Source organism: Malaclemys terrapin, chromosome 1 (genome assembly GCF_027887155.1).
Source record: "Malaclemys terrapin pileata isolate rMalTer1 chromosome 1, rMalTer1.hap1, whole genome shotgun sequence".
NCBI lineage: Eukaryota > Metazoa > Chordata > Testudines > Emydidae > Malaclemys > Malaclemys terrapin.
In genome coordinates, this window is record NC_071505.1 from 292,444,419 (window position 1) to 292,460,366 (window position 15,948).

The 15,948-nt window shown below is 42.5% G+C and overlaps 1 protein-coding gene across 4 annotated transcripts in view; it reads right to left on the minus strand.

The window, feature by feature from the left end:
- The window catches only part of TSC22D1 (TSC22 domain family member 1), a 137,612-nt gene extending 124,810 nt beyond the window's left edge, over positions 1-12,802 (minus strand). For 3 of the 4 annotated variants that reach the window (XR_008443288.1, XR_008443287.1, XM_054014215.1), the window contains exon 1: positions 9,079-12,496. Coding sequence is in view for 2 of the 4 variants with exons in the window: in XM_054014215.1 (XP_053870190.1) it covers positions 9,079-11,918 (2,840 nt within the window). In the remaining 2 variants the exon portion in view is untranslated. The other variant, XM_054014251.1, reaches the window with a different exon arrangement.
- Positions 12,803-15,948: the final 3,146 nt, after the last annotated feature.

A 15,948-nucleotide genomic window follows, 5' to 3' on the forward strand; every position in this document is an offset into this window, starting at 1 on the left:
AAACATTTGTTGGGTTCAGAAGATGCTATTTTTTTTTTTTTTTTTTTAAAAACAGTCGCCATCCTGAACATAACCATACTTTTACTATATCATCATCACTTGCAGTAAAAATACATAACACTGAAATCTTTTCATATCATCTAAATAAAGAAGTACCCAATTTTAAAATATCCAAATATCTGAATTCTAAAATGGTTTCATTTTTTTAACGTTTACAGGTAGGTTTTGCTTTTGTGGATTTTTTTTTTTTTTTTTGCTGATGCTGTTGCTTTTTGTTTTCAAGTTTACAAAAAAAGTTTTCAGTTCACATTTCATCTCAACTGTTCTAGTGTAGGTTCAGTCTGCTGCTTCTGGAGAATGAATCAAGTTGTAATGCTCTGGATACAAGGTATACACAGGTAAACGTACCTCTGGTATACCTGGAATACTTCATGTTCAAATCCACAAAGCTGTGAAACTCAGCTGTGAGTGCCATACTGCACAGAACTACTGCAACATAAAATTGGACAGCACATACAATACAAAACATTACATATTCATAAAAGGATGGTGTAAAGCTTGTTGTGCAGCCCTGAACTGAATTTTCTGACTGGCGTGTTTGAAATCTCACCCCTAAAACTCCACTAACACGGTTTTGCTTGGCGTTTTTTGGACAGTGCTCTTATCTTTTGTTCACATGGCCAACAGGGCCTGAATTTTAAAATTTTAGGTTATATGGGGGGGAGGGGAGGACGGCGCGGGAGAAAAATCAGGAATTTGTGATACATCCCTCCTAGAAATGTTGCAAAAAAAATTTCATGGCCATGCAAACCAATAAGGAAATATTAATGCAAACAGGATTATTTAGCCACTCAATCATTTAATGGCAACAGGACTACATATGTGGTTAAAGTGCTTTGCTGGATCTGGGCCTAATATTCTACAGTATGAAGTACCAGGTTGGGCCAAAGAACACAAGCTATACACAATCTCCAGTTGAGATCAGAAGTCCATACCTGAACCAAAATATTTAGTTTACACATTTTCAATAGGCATCAGCATTTTGTTTCTCTCCAGTTATGCACAAAATGTATGGTCGGCTTCTATCTCCTGCTCCCCGTGAAGGGTTATTGTAAAAATGATGCTACTGGTTTCCATGTTTGTGCTTGAATGATTACAAATTTGACTTGACCAAAAAAATATAAATATATATTAAATATAAATATAACTGGTAGCACTGCTAGCCAAGAAGTCAAGCCATGTTGTTTCCTGACCTATTCACCCCAATTACCTTCAAAACTCTGCCTTACACCTGTACAATACCCATTGTTGCCTTCAATGGGGGTGCGCAAGTGATACCAAGGGCAGAATTTGTCCCAGAAATTGAGTAACAGTTCTGTGCAAAACAATAAAATTCACTACTTTTCCATAGCTTTGCTGACTCTACTCTACTAGAAGAAATATAAATGTAGGCCAAGAATTTTAAGCCGGCATACCTAAAGTTAAGCACCTACATAAGTCGCCTGATTTTCAGAGTTACACAATATCTGGACCTCCACTGACTTCAATAGGAGCTGTAGGTTCTCAACACCTCAGAAAGTTAGGTCACTTATTTATATACAGATTTAGATGCCTATTTTTGTAAATCTTGGTACAAAACAATAAATGAACACCATTAGTAACTTAACTGAACTGCTGTATAATTAACAGCCAATAAATGTATATTAAAATGGTGGAGGAGGAAAGGGAAGCCAGGAGTCACTTCTGATCACCTGAAGAGGAACAAATTTCATTTAAAAGATCTATTTTAATGGAGTGCTCGGATGATTTGGGATATAAACATTATGACTTCAATAGGATGGCTAGCTCAAAGAAAAATAGTTGACAGCCATTGTACAATGGAAATCCATAATTCTGGTCCATTCTAACTGTAATCACTCATGATTTTACAGTGCAAAATTATGAACACTTCTAATTTCACTAAAACACGATACTAAAACACAAATATTTTACTCATACATATGAAATGTGGTAAATGCTGTCTCTTAACCTCTACATAATGTCAAAGTCATGAGAGTCTCTGCTCAGTAGGCTTTAGCATGCCATCAATTCACGAATTAACTATTAATGATAAAATACCCATTTAACCATGTGTACTGGCTTTCTTCAAATGCAAGTACCAGGATTTACCCCAAGAGGCAAGACACATTATGCTTTCATGTTCTATTCATTCTCTGCCCCATAAAATAAACCAGGTCCAAAAACTGATACTATACAATAACTGTTTGGTGATTTACATGAAATGAGTTGATGGGAGTTAAATGTTCACACCACAACAGTAAGTTTCACAATTAAACATGTGTGTCAACAGTTTGCAATGGCAGGCCAAGGACCAAACGAGTACAATTCAGATAGCAGGACCAGAAAAAACAAGATTGGTCACCCAGTCTGACATCGTATCTTTTGTAGAGCTTCTCACCACATGACTGACATTAATGTCTTTAGCCTTTTTTAAAAAATAATAATCCATAACAATGGTGCTTCAATCACATATCTTGGGAGTCTATTCTGCTCTCCAATTGCTCTTAAGGACTTTTCCCTGCCTTCCTTCACTTCAGACTATTGTTTCTGGTCCTATCGTGTTTTGAGGTTGTGAATAGTACTCTTACTTCATTTATATTAGTTGTTACCGTGAAATAATTTCTCGATCATCCCTCACCTGCAGCCCCTCTCCTCGTGTATGATAAAGCATAAAGTTTATACTTCTGCTTAATGTTATACTGTCTCCAGTGTTCTCATGTTCGTTTGCTATTCGCTCTACCTCTTATGTTTTTTCAGACTTGTTTCCGTCCAGTTAAAAGTCTTCCATTCATGCTATTCTCTCTCCAAGGTAAATGACTTTACTACAACTTATTCTTTGTCTGTGCTCCAAATGTGTGCTAGCCATTTAAATTGTTACACTTTATTAAAACGGACTCTTATATTGGTTCAAATAGCCCACTGTTTTACTCATTCCAGGTAAGTTTGCAATCCCACCAAAGGAGTATTATTTACACAACTGGGACTTCATCATCAGGACTGTAGTACGTAGTAAGGGCAGGAAGCGTTGTACTGCTCGCTGACAAGCTCTACTTGTTTGCTGAACAGAGGACTTCACTTTCCAATTCTGTCAGACTAGAGATTTTCACAAGAATTAAATTTGTTTAAAAAAAATTCTGAGAAAATTCACAGTGGCTGCTTTTCAATGTTAAATATCTCCAACTCCTTATTTCTTACACATACACACAGAGGATTTAACCAGACTATAAATTATTTTCAGTTTTTAAAAATAATGAAAATAAAAAGGCACACAAAACTAGAGTGCTAAAAGTTTAAGAAAATTCCCTGTAGAGATCAAGTCACTGGCTGGAAAAGTATAGTTCTCAGCATCTATGACAACCAGCAGTATCTAACAGTGTTAGAGGACCAGTAATACCTTCTGCTATCTGCTGGTTCTTCCTGCCCTTCGGCAGAGCCATTGGAGTACCAACCACTAGAGCAGTCCTCACTGTGTCAGAGTATCATGAAATGGGAAGCAATGCATCTATGTAAAGTGCCAAAGAGCATCTTCCACATGGGTATCCTAAGTCCTCTCACTGAGAGGGCCAGGGATTTGCTCCCTTGCCCCTCCCACTTCTTTTCCGAATGCATAATGAAGGAAAGGTATGTGGTGTATTGTCAGACACAATGCTTTCATTGTGAGTTTGGAAGAGCAGAGTCTTATGTCTGAGAACAACACATTGTGGCCTGAGAGTGAACCAAGACTCTTGCAGGAAATAATGAGGACAGAGTGCACTTCTTTCCAGAAGCAGCTGCTTGGTGGAAATCAGAGTGGGGTCCCCTGCTTCCTCCCTTCCAACAAAGCAGGAACAGTGACAAAGTCACTCCTGCCTATGTGTGGCATCCTATTCCACTGGGCAGAGTGCAGAATTGAGCCCGACAGTTGTTGACACGGCAACAAGAGTGTTCTCTGCATCACCAGACAAAACTACATTTTCTATTCACCAATCTGACTCACTACTGGTGAGCAGGTAGGTGTACTATTCCAGTTCTGTTAATAATCAAACTGAATTACGAAAGATCTATTAAAATAGACACAAACATTCTCTTTTGGGTGCAAATTTTATGACAATTTCAAATTCATGGCAAATTTATAAAGTTAAATTTAGCTTCTGAAATTGGAAGATTGTAACAATGATAGTGCTGACAGTCTGGTGTTACAGCTTACACAAATTAAGAAGCTCAATGCAAACCGTTAAAGTACTATGCCATTTTAAGGATTCCCCACAGTTCCCCCACAGCTTCAGTTCATAATGTATAAAACCTATGACAAAATCTTAGTTTAAAAACAAACTCCATATAAATTCACTAAGTTGTAACACTTAAAAATTAAAAGCATTAATAAGGATGTGCCTCAAAAGAGAAAGGATCATGCTATGCTCATAATTCTACAACCTGGCCTGCTTACCATAGGTCAGAGCTGGTTAGCGACTTCTGTAAAAATCTCATTTGTTCTCTTGCCCTCAGGGGTCTATATTATATACACATTGTTTTTTCCTGTAAAATTTTCCCCTCTTTCCTGACTGCATTCGCTTGCAGTTGGCATTTTTAAAAAAATCTTTACAAGTGTGCTTAATTCACTTAGTTTGGTTTCATCCATCCTCTCTTTTCATAACTTTAAGAACCCTTGGACCAATCCTACAGTCTATACACAGGCAAACATCTCACAGCCACCTGTCCAATTTTAAAGACATCAGCAACCTGAAATCCACTGGCGGGGGAAAATGTAAAATAGTTTCAGGTATTACACATGCCTTAAAGTCTCCATACCAGTTTTTATGGGTTTACAATCATTTTCCTACTTTTCAAACTGGTTTCTCACATCCTGTTACTATGTGAAAGACAAACACAAACAGGTGAAAACACAGCCTGACTAGCGAGGAAGCAGTGGGAAAGTGACTTACACATAAAGTGCTCTCAAGTGCATGAAGAAAACAAGTGAAGAAAAAGATTTTTATTTGTCTGATCTTTACCATACAAGCAACATTTCTGAACGAGAGGCTAATTTGAAACAAAATGTGTGATTTAAGTTAACTTTGTACCTATAAAAATCAGTAGAAATACAACAGTTTTGGATTTTGTACTTATATGTAAACTAAATATTAAGAGCTGTGCTCTTTATTGCACACATGGATTCCCACTATGAACTTAATTTGCATATAACAACCCACTGCCTAGGAAGGTGTTACCTTGACTCATTTTGCAATACAAAGTCTACATACATGAAAATTTAATGGAAAAATTTTTATTAAGGTTTATCTATTTGAAAAATTCCAAGGGCATTAAAAATAACGAAGAAAGATTTCCATAGTTAAATCATCTGAAGATCAAAGATTGTTTGAAATTGACTTGATTCAATAATCAGTCTCTGTGTAAACTGAGACAAGAGCCATCTATAAATGAGATAGCCTTATGAAAAATCAATATATACCATGACTCAAGAAAAAAGAAACTACCTAAACACCAAAAGGGAATTTGCCTATATTTTAGAAAACTGAGCTATTAGGACAGATGACAAGTCTAGAGTTTGACATGTCAAAATGTAAGGTGTATCTGACAGGCTAAGAGAACAGAAGCCAGAGGAAACAGCTTATTAATATGGCAGCTGTAACAGTATTGCTTTTACCCTCTCTCTTCAATAACTGAAGTTTATAGATTAATTTTCCACAGGATATGCTGTCAGGGAGTTCATCTTTATGCTTCTTTTTATGGCTTCTCTGCTACATTTAGAAAAATAGCAGTCTGACTTATATTGGGGAAATACCAGCTATTATTTCAAAGAGAAAATTCTCTCTCCTCTTAAAAGGATGTAGATAACACAGCAGAGTATTTAACAGCCTATGTACTAATAATGGGCACAGGAAGGAGTGCAGTTACTGCTCTAAAGAGGTAATAGGGTTAACAATTTTAAGGCAAAAGGACATTGACAGATGAATGTACACAGAATTATAAAATGGCTTCATTGAAAGCTGAGATATAATTTACACAAGATATTATATGGGTCAGACATTTCTTCAGATGCATGCTCACAACCGAATTTTACAACTTCTTCACCAGTCCAATTATGCTGTCACTCAGCATTATTCAATTACATTTTTTCTTATGCATTTTCCCTTGCCAGATTTGGAACCACTTGTGATGTGTACACATTAATCTTCAATCAGAAAATTTAGTGCCCACCTGGAGTCTAGAATCCCTTGCAGGCATTTTACTTGTTAGACATATTTTAGGGTGCCTATTTCTTTAGTATGTAGAGTCCAGGTATGTAACACAATATTGTTCCCTAACCAGGAGACATCTAATCTAATACATACACCCTACAGCAAAAGAGAATCAAAACCAAGAACACCAACTAAAGGAGACTAGCGGCTGAGGAGATAAGAGAAAAACCAAACCGAAGAGATATCACTTTTAGGACATGACGCAAGATACAGGACTCAGACTCTGATAGACTAAGTGGAAAGGCATTACGGAGCCAAGGATCTGGTACTGAAAATACCTTTTCAGTAACTCCAGGATTCCATCCCCAGATGGAAAGCAAAAGCATTCCCAATAATGGTATATTCTGAAAAGGGATACATGGGTAGAGATGATCTCTGAGACAGCCAGGTGCTAGAACATCTGTAAATAATCTATCTTTGACTAAGCAGAGGATTGGCAGCCAGTGCAGTGCACCACGATAGTATAGTCTCTTCTACCTACAGGTCTGTAAAAAGCAAGCAGTCATATTCTACTCTAAATGAAGTATCTGAGTGATGGTCAGTGGTAACTACATGAGAGCACATTTCAGTAGTCTACTAGGAGATGATAAAGACAAATAATGAGGGCACAGTCTACATAGGTGGGGAAAAGATGCACTCTTTGGCCAGCCAAGAAACTTAAGAAGGCAGCATTTCCAACTGCTGCCACTACCTGGGATTCAAGAACTACAAACAAATCTATCAACTGTGAAAAACAGCTGACTTCTACCCTTAAAATAAATGTGCAGTCGCATACCCCAGCCAATTTCTCAAAACGCTTTCCAATATCAACAAGCATACTGCCATCTTAACTGGTTTGAGCACACCAGCTAGTATCAGTTTTGGTTACTTCTTCCAACACTGGAAAAGCAAAGAGCAATGTTCAGGTTCTCCAAGGGAAAACAAAACAAAAAAATCCCACAAAGATGAGCATCATCAGCATGACGACGACATAGTAGGCCCATAACATCTCAATACCTCCTCTACCAGCTTCACATACTTGTTGAAAAGGAAGTGGGCCACTAAGAGAATATTGTGAGACCTCTTATGCGAGAGCCCTCATGGAAAATGAGCAACCTCCCCTTCTAACCCTCTGGGATATCTTAGAAAGAATGACTAAAGCCACCTTAAGCAGTCAACACCTCAAGATCAACAGTATCAAAGACTGCTGATATAACATTAACATTAATATCTAACCTTTCAGCATCCTGAGATCTACCACAATGGGGACAAATTTGTCCTCTGCTAGTTCTCAGGACTTAAATGGCTGTATGAACCTAAAAATTTAAAAACAAAAACAAAAAACCACCCTCACCTTTCATTGCGACTACAAGCAAGAAGGAAAATCTGAATCTTTCCTTTTTTCATGTCCTGTTCTTCCTCCATTCATTTTCAAGGCTATTTAATTCTGTCCTAAGTTACCCTCCTCTCACATTAATGGAATTTCTTCTTCTCAGGGCTTGTCTACCCTTACCGGGGAATCGACAAGCCATGCATCAGTGGTCGATTTAGCGGGTCTAAAATTGACCGCAGTTCGCTCTCCCGTCGACTCCTGTATTCCACCGGAAGCTGTCCACATCGCATAGTGTGCACTCCACGGTAAGTAGATCTAAGCTATGTCGATTTGAGTTACACTATTCACATAACTCAAATTGCATTTTCATATGTATTTTTACAGAGCCCATTATAATAGGGCCCTATTCCCAACTGGGTTTACCAGATACAGCTACGACATTAGTATTAAATAATAATGGTTGTAAATGGCTGTTGCCAAGGCTGCTAAATTCTGTGCAGGGGGCAGAAACCTTTGAAACTGACACAGTTACACTGCACACATTGCCAAAGAAACCAGCACACGCACATACACAAACACACAAATTAAGACACCCAGTTCTCATCTATTTTAAAAAAAACCTGTTTCAAGTTTCTAACAATGGTTCCTCTGAGACTGTACTACAGGCACATCAATTTCAAAGGCCTGTGCTCCCTGTGCAGAACTGAGCAACTCTGGCAATGTAATAGGGCTTTAAAGTGGAAACGCCAGGAACTAAACATGCAAGTGCCTCAGATTGGGCTCAAAGAGGGGGAAGGGAGGAGCAGCAGCAGCAGAGAACATCGAGAGGAAACATCCAGCGTCAGAGCAGTCTGAACAATTCGTTTCCCACCACCATCCCCAGAGAAGCCCCACTGCACCCCCATGTTGCCTGAAGTGGCTGGCCCAAACCTTCCATAAGGTATTCATTCACAGCAGACCAAACCATGATGTAGTTAAGATTCAAAAAGGAAATTTGAGATGGAAAGGACTCTTAGGCTTGTAAAATATACCTAAAAATAAATCTCAAATAGTTAATAGTATTTAAGAATTGCTCCCCCAAAACTTGATAATTATTGTAAGTATACCACCAAACTCCAAAGCGTACTTTTCCAGTCAGTCAACTATAACGTTGTGTGTACATAATATAATGAAGGGAGACACAGCCTGCTAGGTACTTCTACACAGACAGTGTACTCATGCAATATAGTTTCAGAGTGCAATCAGTACAATTCACTCCCTCTCTTAGAAGAGAAGCAACATAAGAAATTTAACACAGTAGCTGCGTATGTCGTGACCTGAGAAACTGTTTTTCTAACAAAGCAGGTATCACAACTATATCTGCAACGTTACACTTAGTCATCTTATAAAATCACTGCAATGATAATTGCAAACTAATATACATAAAAGTGATATGGTTTCTTTGTAAAGTTAGTGGCATGATCTTACCTCTCATCCTCTCCATCAACAAGATGCGTTGTCAATGGCAGTACCTTCAGTGGAAAAAGGGAAGCAGAGGATGTTATGTTGCTGCCACTCCCATCTGAAACAGCTGACGCTCCAACACCACTTTCACCACTGGCAGCTTGCGGTAAACCAACTAAGGAAGGTTCTGTAGGGCGCCTGCCATCTTCAATTTGGCTTACAATTGACTGAGTTAGTGATTGTGCAGAGAACTGGGTAGAGTTTAGCGGTATCTGCTGTGGCACATTCTGTGCCACTGGCATACTTATACTAGTTGATATCAAGGGAGGCTGACTAACACTTTGAATCAAATTCCCATTTTGCACAGCTGAAGCTTGTGCTATGTTCTGTGATGAACCCAAACTTACAGGAGCAGAAGGTATATCAAGAGGTACATTTGAACTAGCTTGACTTGGAGCAGGAACGGTACTAGTAGAAGGTATAGGGCTAACTGCAGGCAATGGGTGGCTGGTCATTCCTTGAACTACAGTTTCTACTTGTGCCTGGGGTTGTACAGGTAACAAAGCATTTTGTGAAGCAATGACCATTTGCGGAGGAAGGCTTGAAGCACCAGCTTGTAGTCCCTGCTGAATTATCCCAGTCTGAACAGGCTGCACCACTTGTGAAGATGGAGGAGCAGCACTTTGCTGCATAACTGAAGGTGTAATTTGGTTTGCAACAGGTGGCTGCTGTACCACAGCAGGTACATTTCCTTGTTGTCCAATGTTAATAATTTGACCACTAGTACCTACGGGTGGCATTGCTGTCTGAGCATGTGCAACAGGCTGAGCTGGTGCCACAGCAGGGTGTACTTGTACAGAAGGTTGGATGCTTGGTGCCTGAGCAACAGGAACCGGTGTTCCTGCTCCTACTCCTGTAGAGCTGGATTGCACAGCAGGCACTGGAGGTTGAAGTATCTGCTGATGTTGTATGTAGTCCGGTATGGTCCCTGTCACAGAACTCTGATTCACTGATTTAACTCGTGCAGGGGTCATCTGCATGGGAAGTGTCTGTTGTTGTCCATACTGTAACTGCTGCTGTGGTACAACAGGCAAAGTTTGCACAGATCGTGAGGGTTGAGAATATGGTAGCTGCTGTTGAGCCACACTTGGAATAGCAGGTTGTTGGTGACCTAATGATACACCTACTACATTAACTGGAGTTGGCTGAACACCAGTAACAGCTGGTAGAGTAGCCTGCGCTGAAGACTGGACTCCTTGCTTTTGCTGTGGATAATTTACTTCTTGAGAAGGCAATTGTACTTGTGCAAGCTGTGATTGAGAAATACTCTGCGGTATATTGGATGCTGGAATAGTCTGAGGTCCAGCACAACTAAAATCCATCTGCTGTGGACCCACACCTTGAAATGTCTGCTGTTGTATCACAGTAGGTGCTCCCATTTCCCCGCTTCCCACACTTTCTGTGTAGTGACTCAGTGTGCTTACATTGCTGCTAACAGAACTCCCACTGGTGCTCTCCCTTTCAGAAGTCACTTCAAGTGGATTTTGTTTTATAGTCTCTACCGCTTTGTTTACTGCTACTCCTTCTGTAACTGCTACAGTGTTTTCTTTATCATAGAATTCAGTGCATAACCATCTACCTTTTTTAAAAGGTTCAGAACTAGAATCTAATTTTACAACTCTAAACCTTGATGTGCCAGCTGCAGGCTGCTGCTGACTTGATCCCACTGCCATTCCTGCAGTTGGATTAGTAACATTATTAATGACATTAGAGGAAGCACACGTACCATTGCCAACACCACTCAAGATATTCACATTAACATTGCTGCTGGTTCCAGACAAAGCATGTACATTAGCAGTACTTGTGATGTTGCTTAAGTTTATATTAACGTTACCAAGCATGCTGCTTGTCATACTAGGACTACCACCACCCACATTACTTAACGTACTAGTTCCAGTAACAGGACTTACACCTATATTGCCAGTACTTGTAGTGCGAATATTAGACAGGGCAGCTGTAGGTGTACCAGTGGATGATGCAGCAGAAACTGGTGCAGTTGTGATAACATTGTCAGAGCTTCCAGTTGTGGACAGCTTTCTAAATGATGGACTTGGGGGTGGTCCTCCAGAAGCTGGTGTACTACCCACCCCGGGATGCGATGGATGAGGATGCCCATGATGGTGATGATGAAGGTGGTGGTGATGGTGACCATGATGGGGGTGAACATTTCCATTGATCACAACACTCTGCTGTGGGTGATGTGGCAAAGGGGGATGCTGCTGAGGAAGGTGAGGCTGGTTTGGAGAGACGGCCCCAGGAGTCTCAGCCTCTTGGAAGTTATTTAAAGTCTCTTCGGAGGAGCTCCGTTCAGGTTCACCCAAGTCAGTGGCCCTGGATAAAGAAACATCCAAAATTTCTGAAGAAGACAGGTCTTCAGTGTGGGACTCATCCAGATCGTCGTAGCTTTCCGTGTCCTCCGCTATGCTGTTGTTAGAGCTCATACTGGCAGAGATCTGAGCAGGGGTCACGCTGGTAATTTGGAAGCCACTTTTCTTTTTCATTTGGGCTCCAGCCTGTGCAAGAGGCTGAGACTGGGCAAGGAGATTCAGGCTTTGTGGAGGAGGGGGTGGCGGCTGTGGACCCGCCGATGAAGATGCTGCAAGAGACGGAGGCGGCGGCTGGATGAGCAGAGGCGGCGGATAATCCTCGGTGGAGAGGGCACCGCTACCAGCGCCGGTACCTGGTGCATTGAGCGCAGTAACGCAGCTGCCGCCGCTGCTGCTGCCGCTGCCCCTTCTAGGAAACATTGCCGGGTGCGCCATCTTCCTAGGACTAATGTCTGCGGCTGAGTCAGGCTGGTGCATTGTACCGGGTTTATTTTAAGAGTGCAATCCCCCGGCCCGGAGAGAGACAGCCACACAGTTAGCTTTGCATGCAACCCAGGGGAGAGGCACCACACACAACCCCCTCCTCTCCCGGCTGGCGCACACAGCACAGGCTGAGACGCCTCGGCACAGCCGGCGCTGCCACTAAACCGCCCCTTTTCCTCCTCCTCCTCCTCTCGGGGGCTGGGGGGTGAGGCCGGGTCCCTCCGCCGCCTTCAGATCAGAGCCAGTGAATGTGACACTTTCAATCCTTTGCCGTTCACTTTCCCCTCCGATCTCCACTCCCCCCTATCCCTCTTCTCCGGGGGGCGGGGTGCTGGGGGGTGGGGAAGAAATTACCCACGTTATCCGGCCAACTCAGAAAGCAACCGCCCGCCCCCCTCCCCGGCTCCCAACCGAGCTGTGTGTAGCTAGAGGGGGGTGACTCTCGGCAGAGCAGACCTCCCCGCCGCGGGGCCCTGGGGGAGCGGCTGGGTGCGGAGGAGCGGCGAGGGGGTCTCGGGGGCTCCGCGGCGCGGCAGGCTGGGGCGCCTAGGAGCAGCCAGGCGAAGGCAGATACGTACAGGGCTGGCACGCAGCAGGGCGGCGGCAGCAGCCTGAGCCGGGCAGGGACATTCCCGTCAGTGGCAGCCATGGAGCTGAATCATTTTGGGGTGGTTAAAGAGACAGGAGGAGGCCGGAACGAGCAGCCACCCGCCCTCCTCCCCTAGGAGAGCCCGGCGCAGGGAGGGGAGCCGGCCCAGCCTCTCCCTCCGCCGCTCCGTCTCTCTGCAGCGAGGCGTTCGCTTCAGCCGCGCTGCCCGGCTCCCTCGGGCTAACACCGAGCTCCTCTGCAGAACCAGGCTGGGATGAGTCCTCCTCCTCCTCCCTCTGCTGGGTCTGTCTGCCCCCCGGCTCCTCCGCTACCGCGACTCGTCCTCCCCCGCCCCCCAGGCCTCCTCACACGGCATTGGAGCGCGGCGCCGGAGCTGGGCAAGGGGAGGGATTGGCCGGAGGGGAGGGAGAAGAAGAGAAGTAAGATGGCGGCGGCGCAGGCGCCCTGAGCTCTCAGACATAAAGCCCGTCTGGAGCCGGCGGTCGGAAATAGATTCGGCTCCGGCCGGCGGAAATTGCCGAGCGGTGACGAGGAGCTCGGCTTGCCCAGCGAATCCGGGTGGGCGGGGCTGGCCGCGGGGAGAGGACTGGGCGCCTACCATTGGCGGAGCGGCCCCGAGTTATTAATAGGCTCCCGCAGAGCTGGGGGACGGGGTCGCTGCACGGGCTGTACCGCGGGGGAGGGGAGCGATGCCACCCCCGCGCCCCAGGCAGAACGTGTCGGTCTCTGTCTGAGACACACGCAGCTCGGGCGGCACCGGCCGCGTGGCTCTGCCCCGCATGATCGGCCCCGGCCCCTCCCCATCCTGTTGCAGAGGTAGCTACAGTGTGAAGTGCTGTATCATTTTATTTCCATCGGTTCTCATTTCGATCCAGGATATTCTCCTCTCCCCTCCCCGTGCTGAATGAGAAACCTGAGGCTTTATCATCAGGGCTGCCTTTTCCAGCATCACGTGCCTCTTTTGTGCAACAAACTGCAGTTGCCATGTGGTCCCCCCTCTCTCTCCATAGAGGACTGGGCTGGGTGGGGGAAGGGGAGAGGTTGGTGGGTGGGGTGCAAATAGCGCCCTTATTGGCTACTGCACAGTTGGTCACTGCAGTCAGTAGAGATGTTTCTGGAGTGACTCATCCTTTCATTGGATTGGGTGAAGTTCTGGAGGTGGGCTCATGCTTTTTAACCCCCGTCCCCCTCCAGATTTCCACTCACCTGAAACCTATGAACTACAGCAAAGGAAGATGTGAATTATATATATAAAAACAATTAAAATGTTTTCAGTTCAGTTGTTTCCCCATAAATGTCAGTGCTGTAGATAATATAGTACCTCTTACTGGATTAACCAAAAATTTAGGAATATATAAATATTTAGGCAGCAAATATCTTTTCTACAGTGATACAGGCAACATAGATGTTATGATATTAAGGACAGTATATCATCAGCTGTGTTAAATATTCAAAGCTGCATATAAAAAGATGCAACTAATGAATGCAGCTTTTTTTAAATTGCTATCTATATCTACATCAAATATATATAGATAAATGTTTCTTATAAAACTGCTATAACTAAAGGAAACACACTCGTGCAACATTTCACATCTCGCAATTAATATACGTGTTGGTGGTAGCTAAATTATATTGAAGTAATTTTAAATCCACCAGTCAAAATAGCACCCCTTTCAACAGCCTGCAGCCAACATTCTGCAAAAGAAGAAAGCTCTCACTTTCCCTCTCCTATCAGAAATATGAGGCTCAGTGTACCCAACTACTAGGGTGACCAGATGTCCCGATTTTATAGGGACAGTCCTGATTTTGGGGCCTTTTTCTTGTATAGGTTCCTATAACCCCCCACACCGATTTTTTACAGTTGCTATCTCGTCACCCTACCAACTACCCAATTGCCTCCACAGTGGCTTTGTCTACATGTACACAATTCATTGTGTTAGAAAACATTAACACAACATTAAATAAGATTTTGTTTTTAGTGTGAACAAGAATTTTAAAAGTGTTAGTAAATATGTTTTCTAGCACCATGTACTTCCCAGTACAGACCATGCCAATGTAAGAAAAAACTTCATCAAGAGCTAGTCCTTGATCCAGACAACAAGCTGGCCTAGTGGATCTCTGCATGGAACCACAGTAATTTCCACTAGGCTCCAGCCTACATGGAGCTCATTGTAGTATTGGGATAGCATGACCAGATGTCCCAATTTTATAGGGACAGTCCTGATTTTTGGGTCTTTTTCTTAGGCTCCTATTACCCCCCATCCCCATCCCGATTTTTCACGCTTGCTATCTTGTCATCCTACATCGGGACCTTATAAACATGTTTAATTTTAATGGGACTATTCATGCTGAAAGGTAAGCGTGTGCATAAGTGTTTGCTAAATCAAGCCTAAAGTGGCAAATCCCCTTCCATTATAAATTCCTGCAATTTTCTTAAAAATTCTTCTTAGGGCTGAAATTTTCCATTATCTGTCTCAGCCCAGAGGGATTTTTTTTTTCTGAACATTTTAGCAAAATCCAGTCAGTTTTAAAATATGTGGTCAATGAAAACAGGTAGAACTTCTCCCCCCTCCCCCCGCCACTTTAAATAGCATTACAACATTTAACTGCACATGAATAACTAAAAAGGGACTGAACTTTAAAGTTTGTATGTAACTACTTCCCAATGAGAAATAGACATCAAATAAGTTTGAAAAAAAATAGTAAAATTATAACTAGTTAAACATTTACTTTTGCACATGAATACTGAAAGAGTTCTGTTCACTTGATATTTTGATAGTTGTATGCAGCTCTACTGGGCTGTAAGCTCCATTTAACAACAGCTAAGTCCTGATCCTAGAATTGAATTCTCACATTTCTGTTACTGCAAATCAGGAACAGAAAGAAAAATAAAGTTCAAATAGGAAAGTTAACTCAGTTATATAATGCACATACTGTACATTAAATTAGATATTTAACAATCCAAACAGTAATCTAGGTTCGAGGACGAATATATGATATAGTCTGATAAGAGTCTTTTACCTAAATAATATTCTGTATGCATACCCTTTTCTTTAAAATCTCTTTGTGAACCTGAATAAAATGTCATCAGAGTCACGTTTATCCGTGTTCTTGTGAATGGTTATTGGTAGAGCTGGTTAAAACAAAGAGAGTGGAGGGAATTATCACACAAAATGTGATTTCTTTTTCATCCCTCTCCATTTTAAATTTCTTTATTTGTCAAATTAAACATATTTCAGTGAAAATTTAATTTAAAAGAGTCCCTTTCTTCAAAAAATTGTGACCCACTCTGACGCTTAGTTTCCAGGTTATAAATGAATTCTGAAATTGTTGTATAGCTGATACTTCCAGGAAACTGTGGCCTAGCACCTTTTTTATGATCTGGAGGAAAGCTGCAAAGTGAGGGTACTGCTA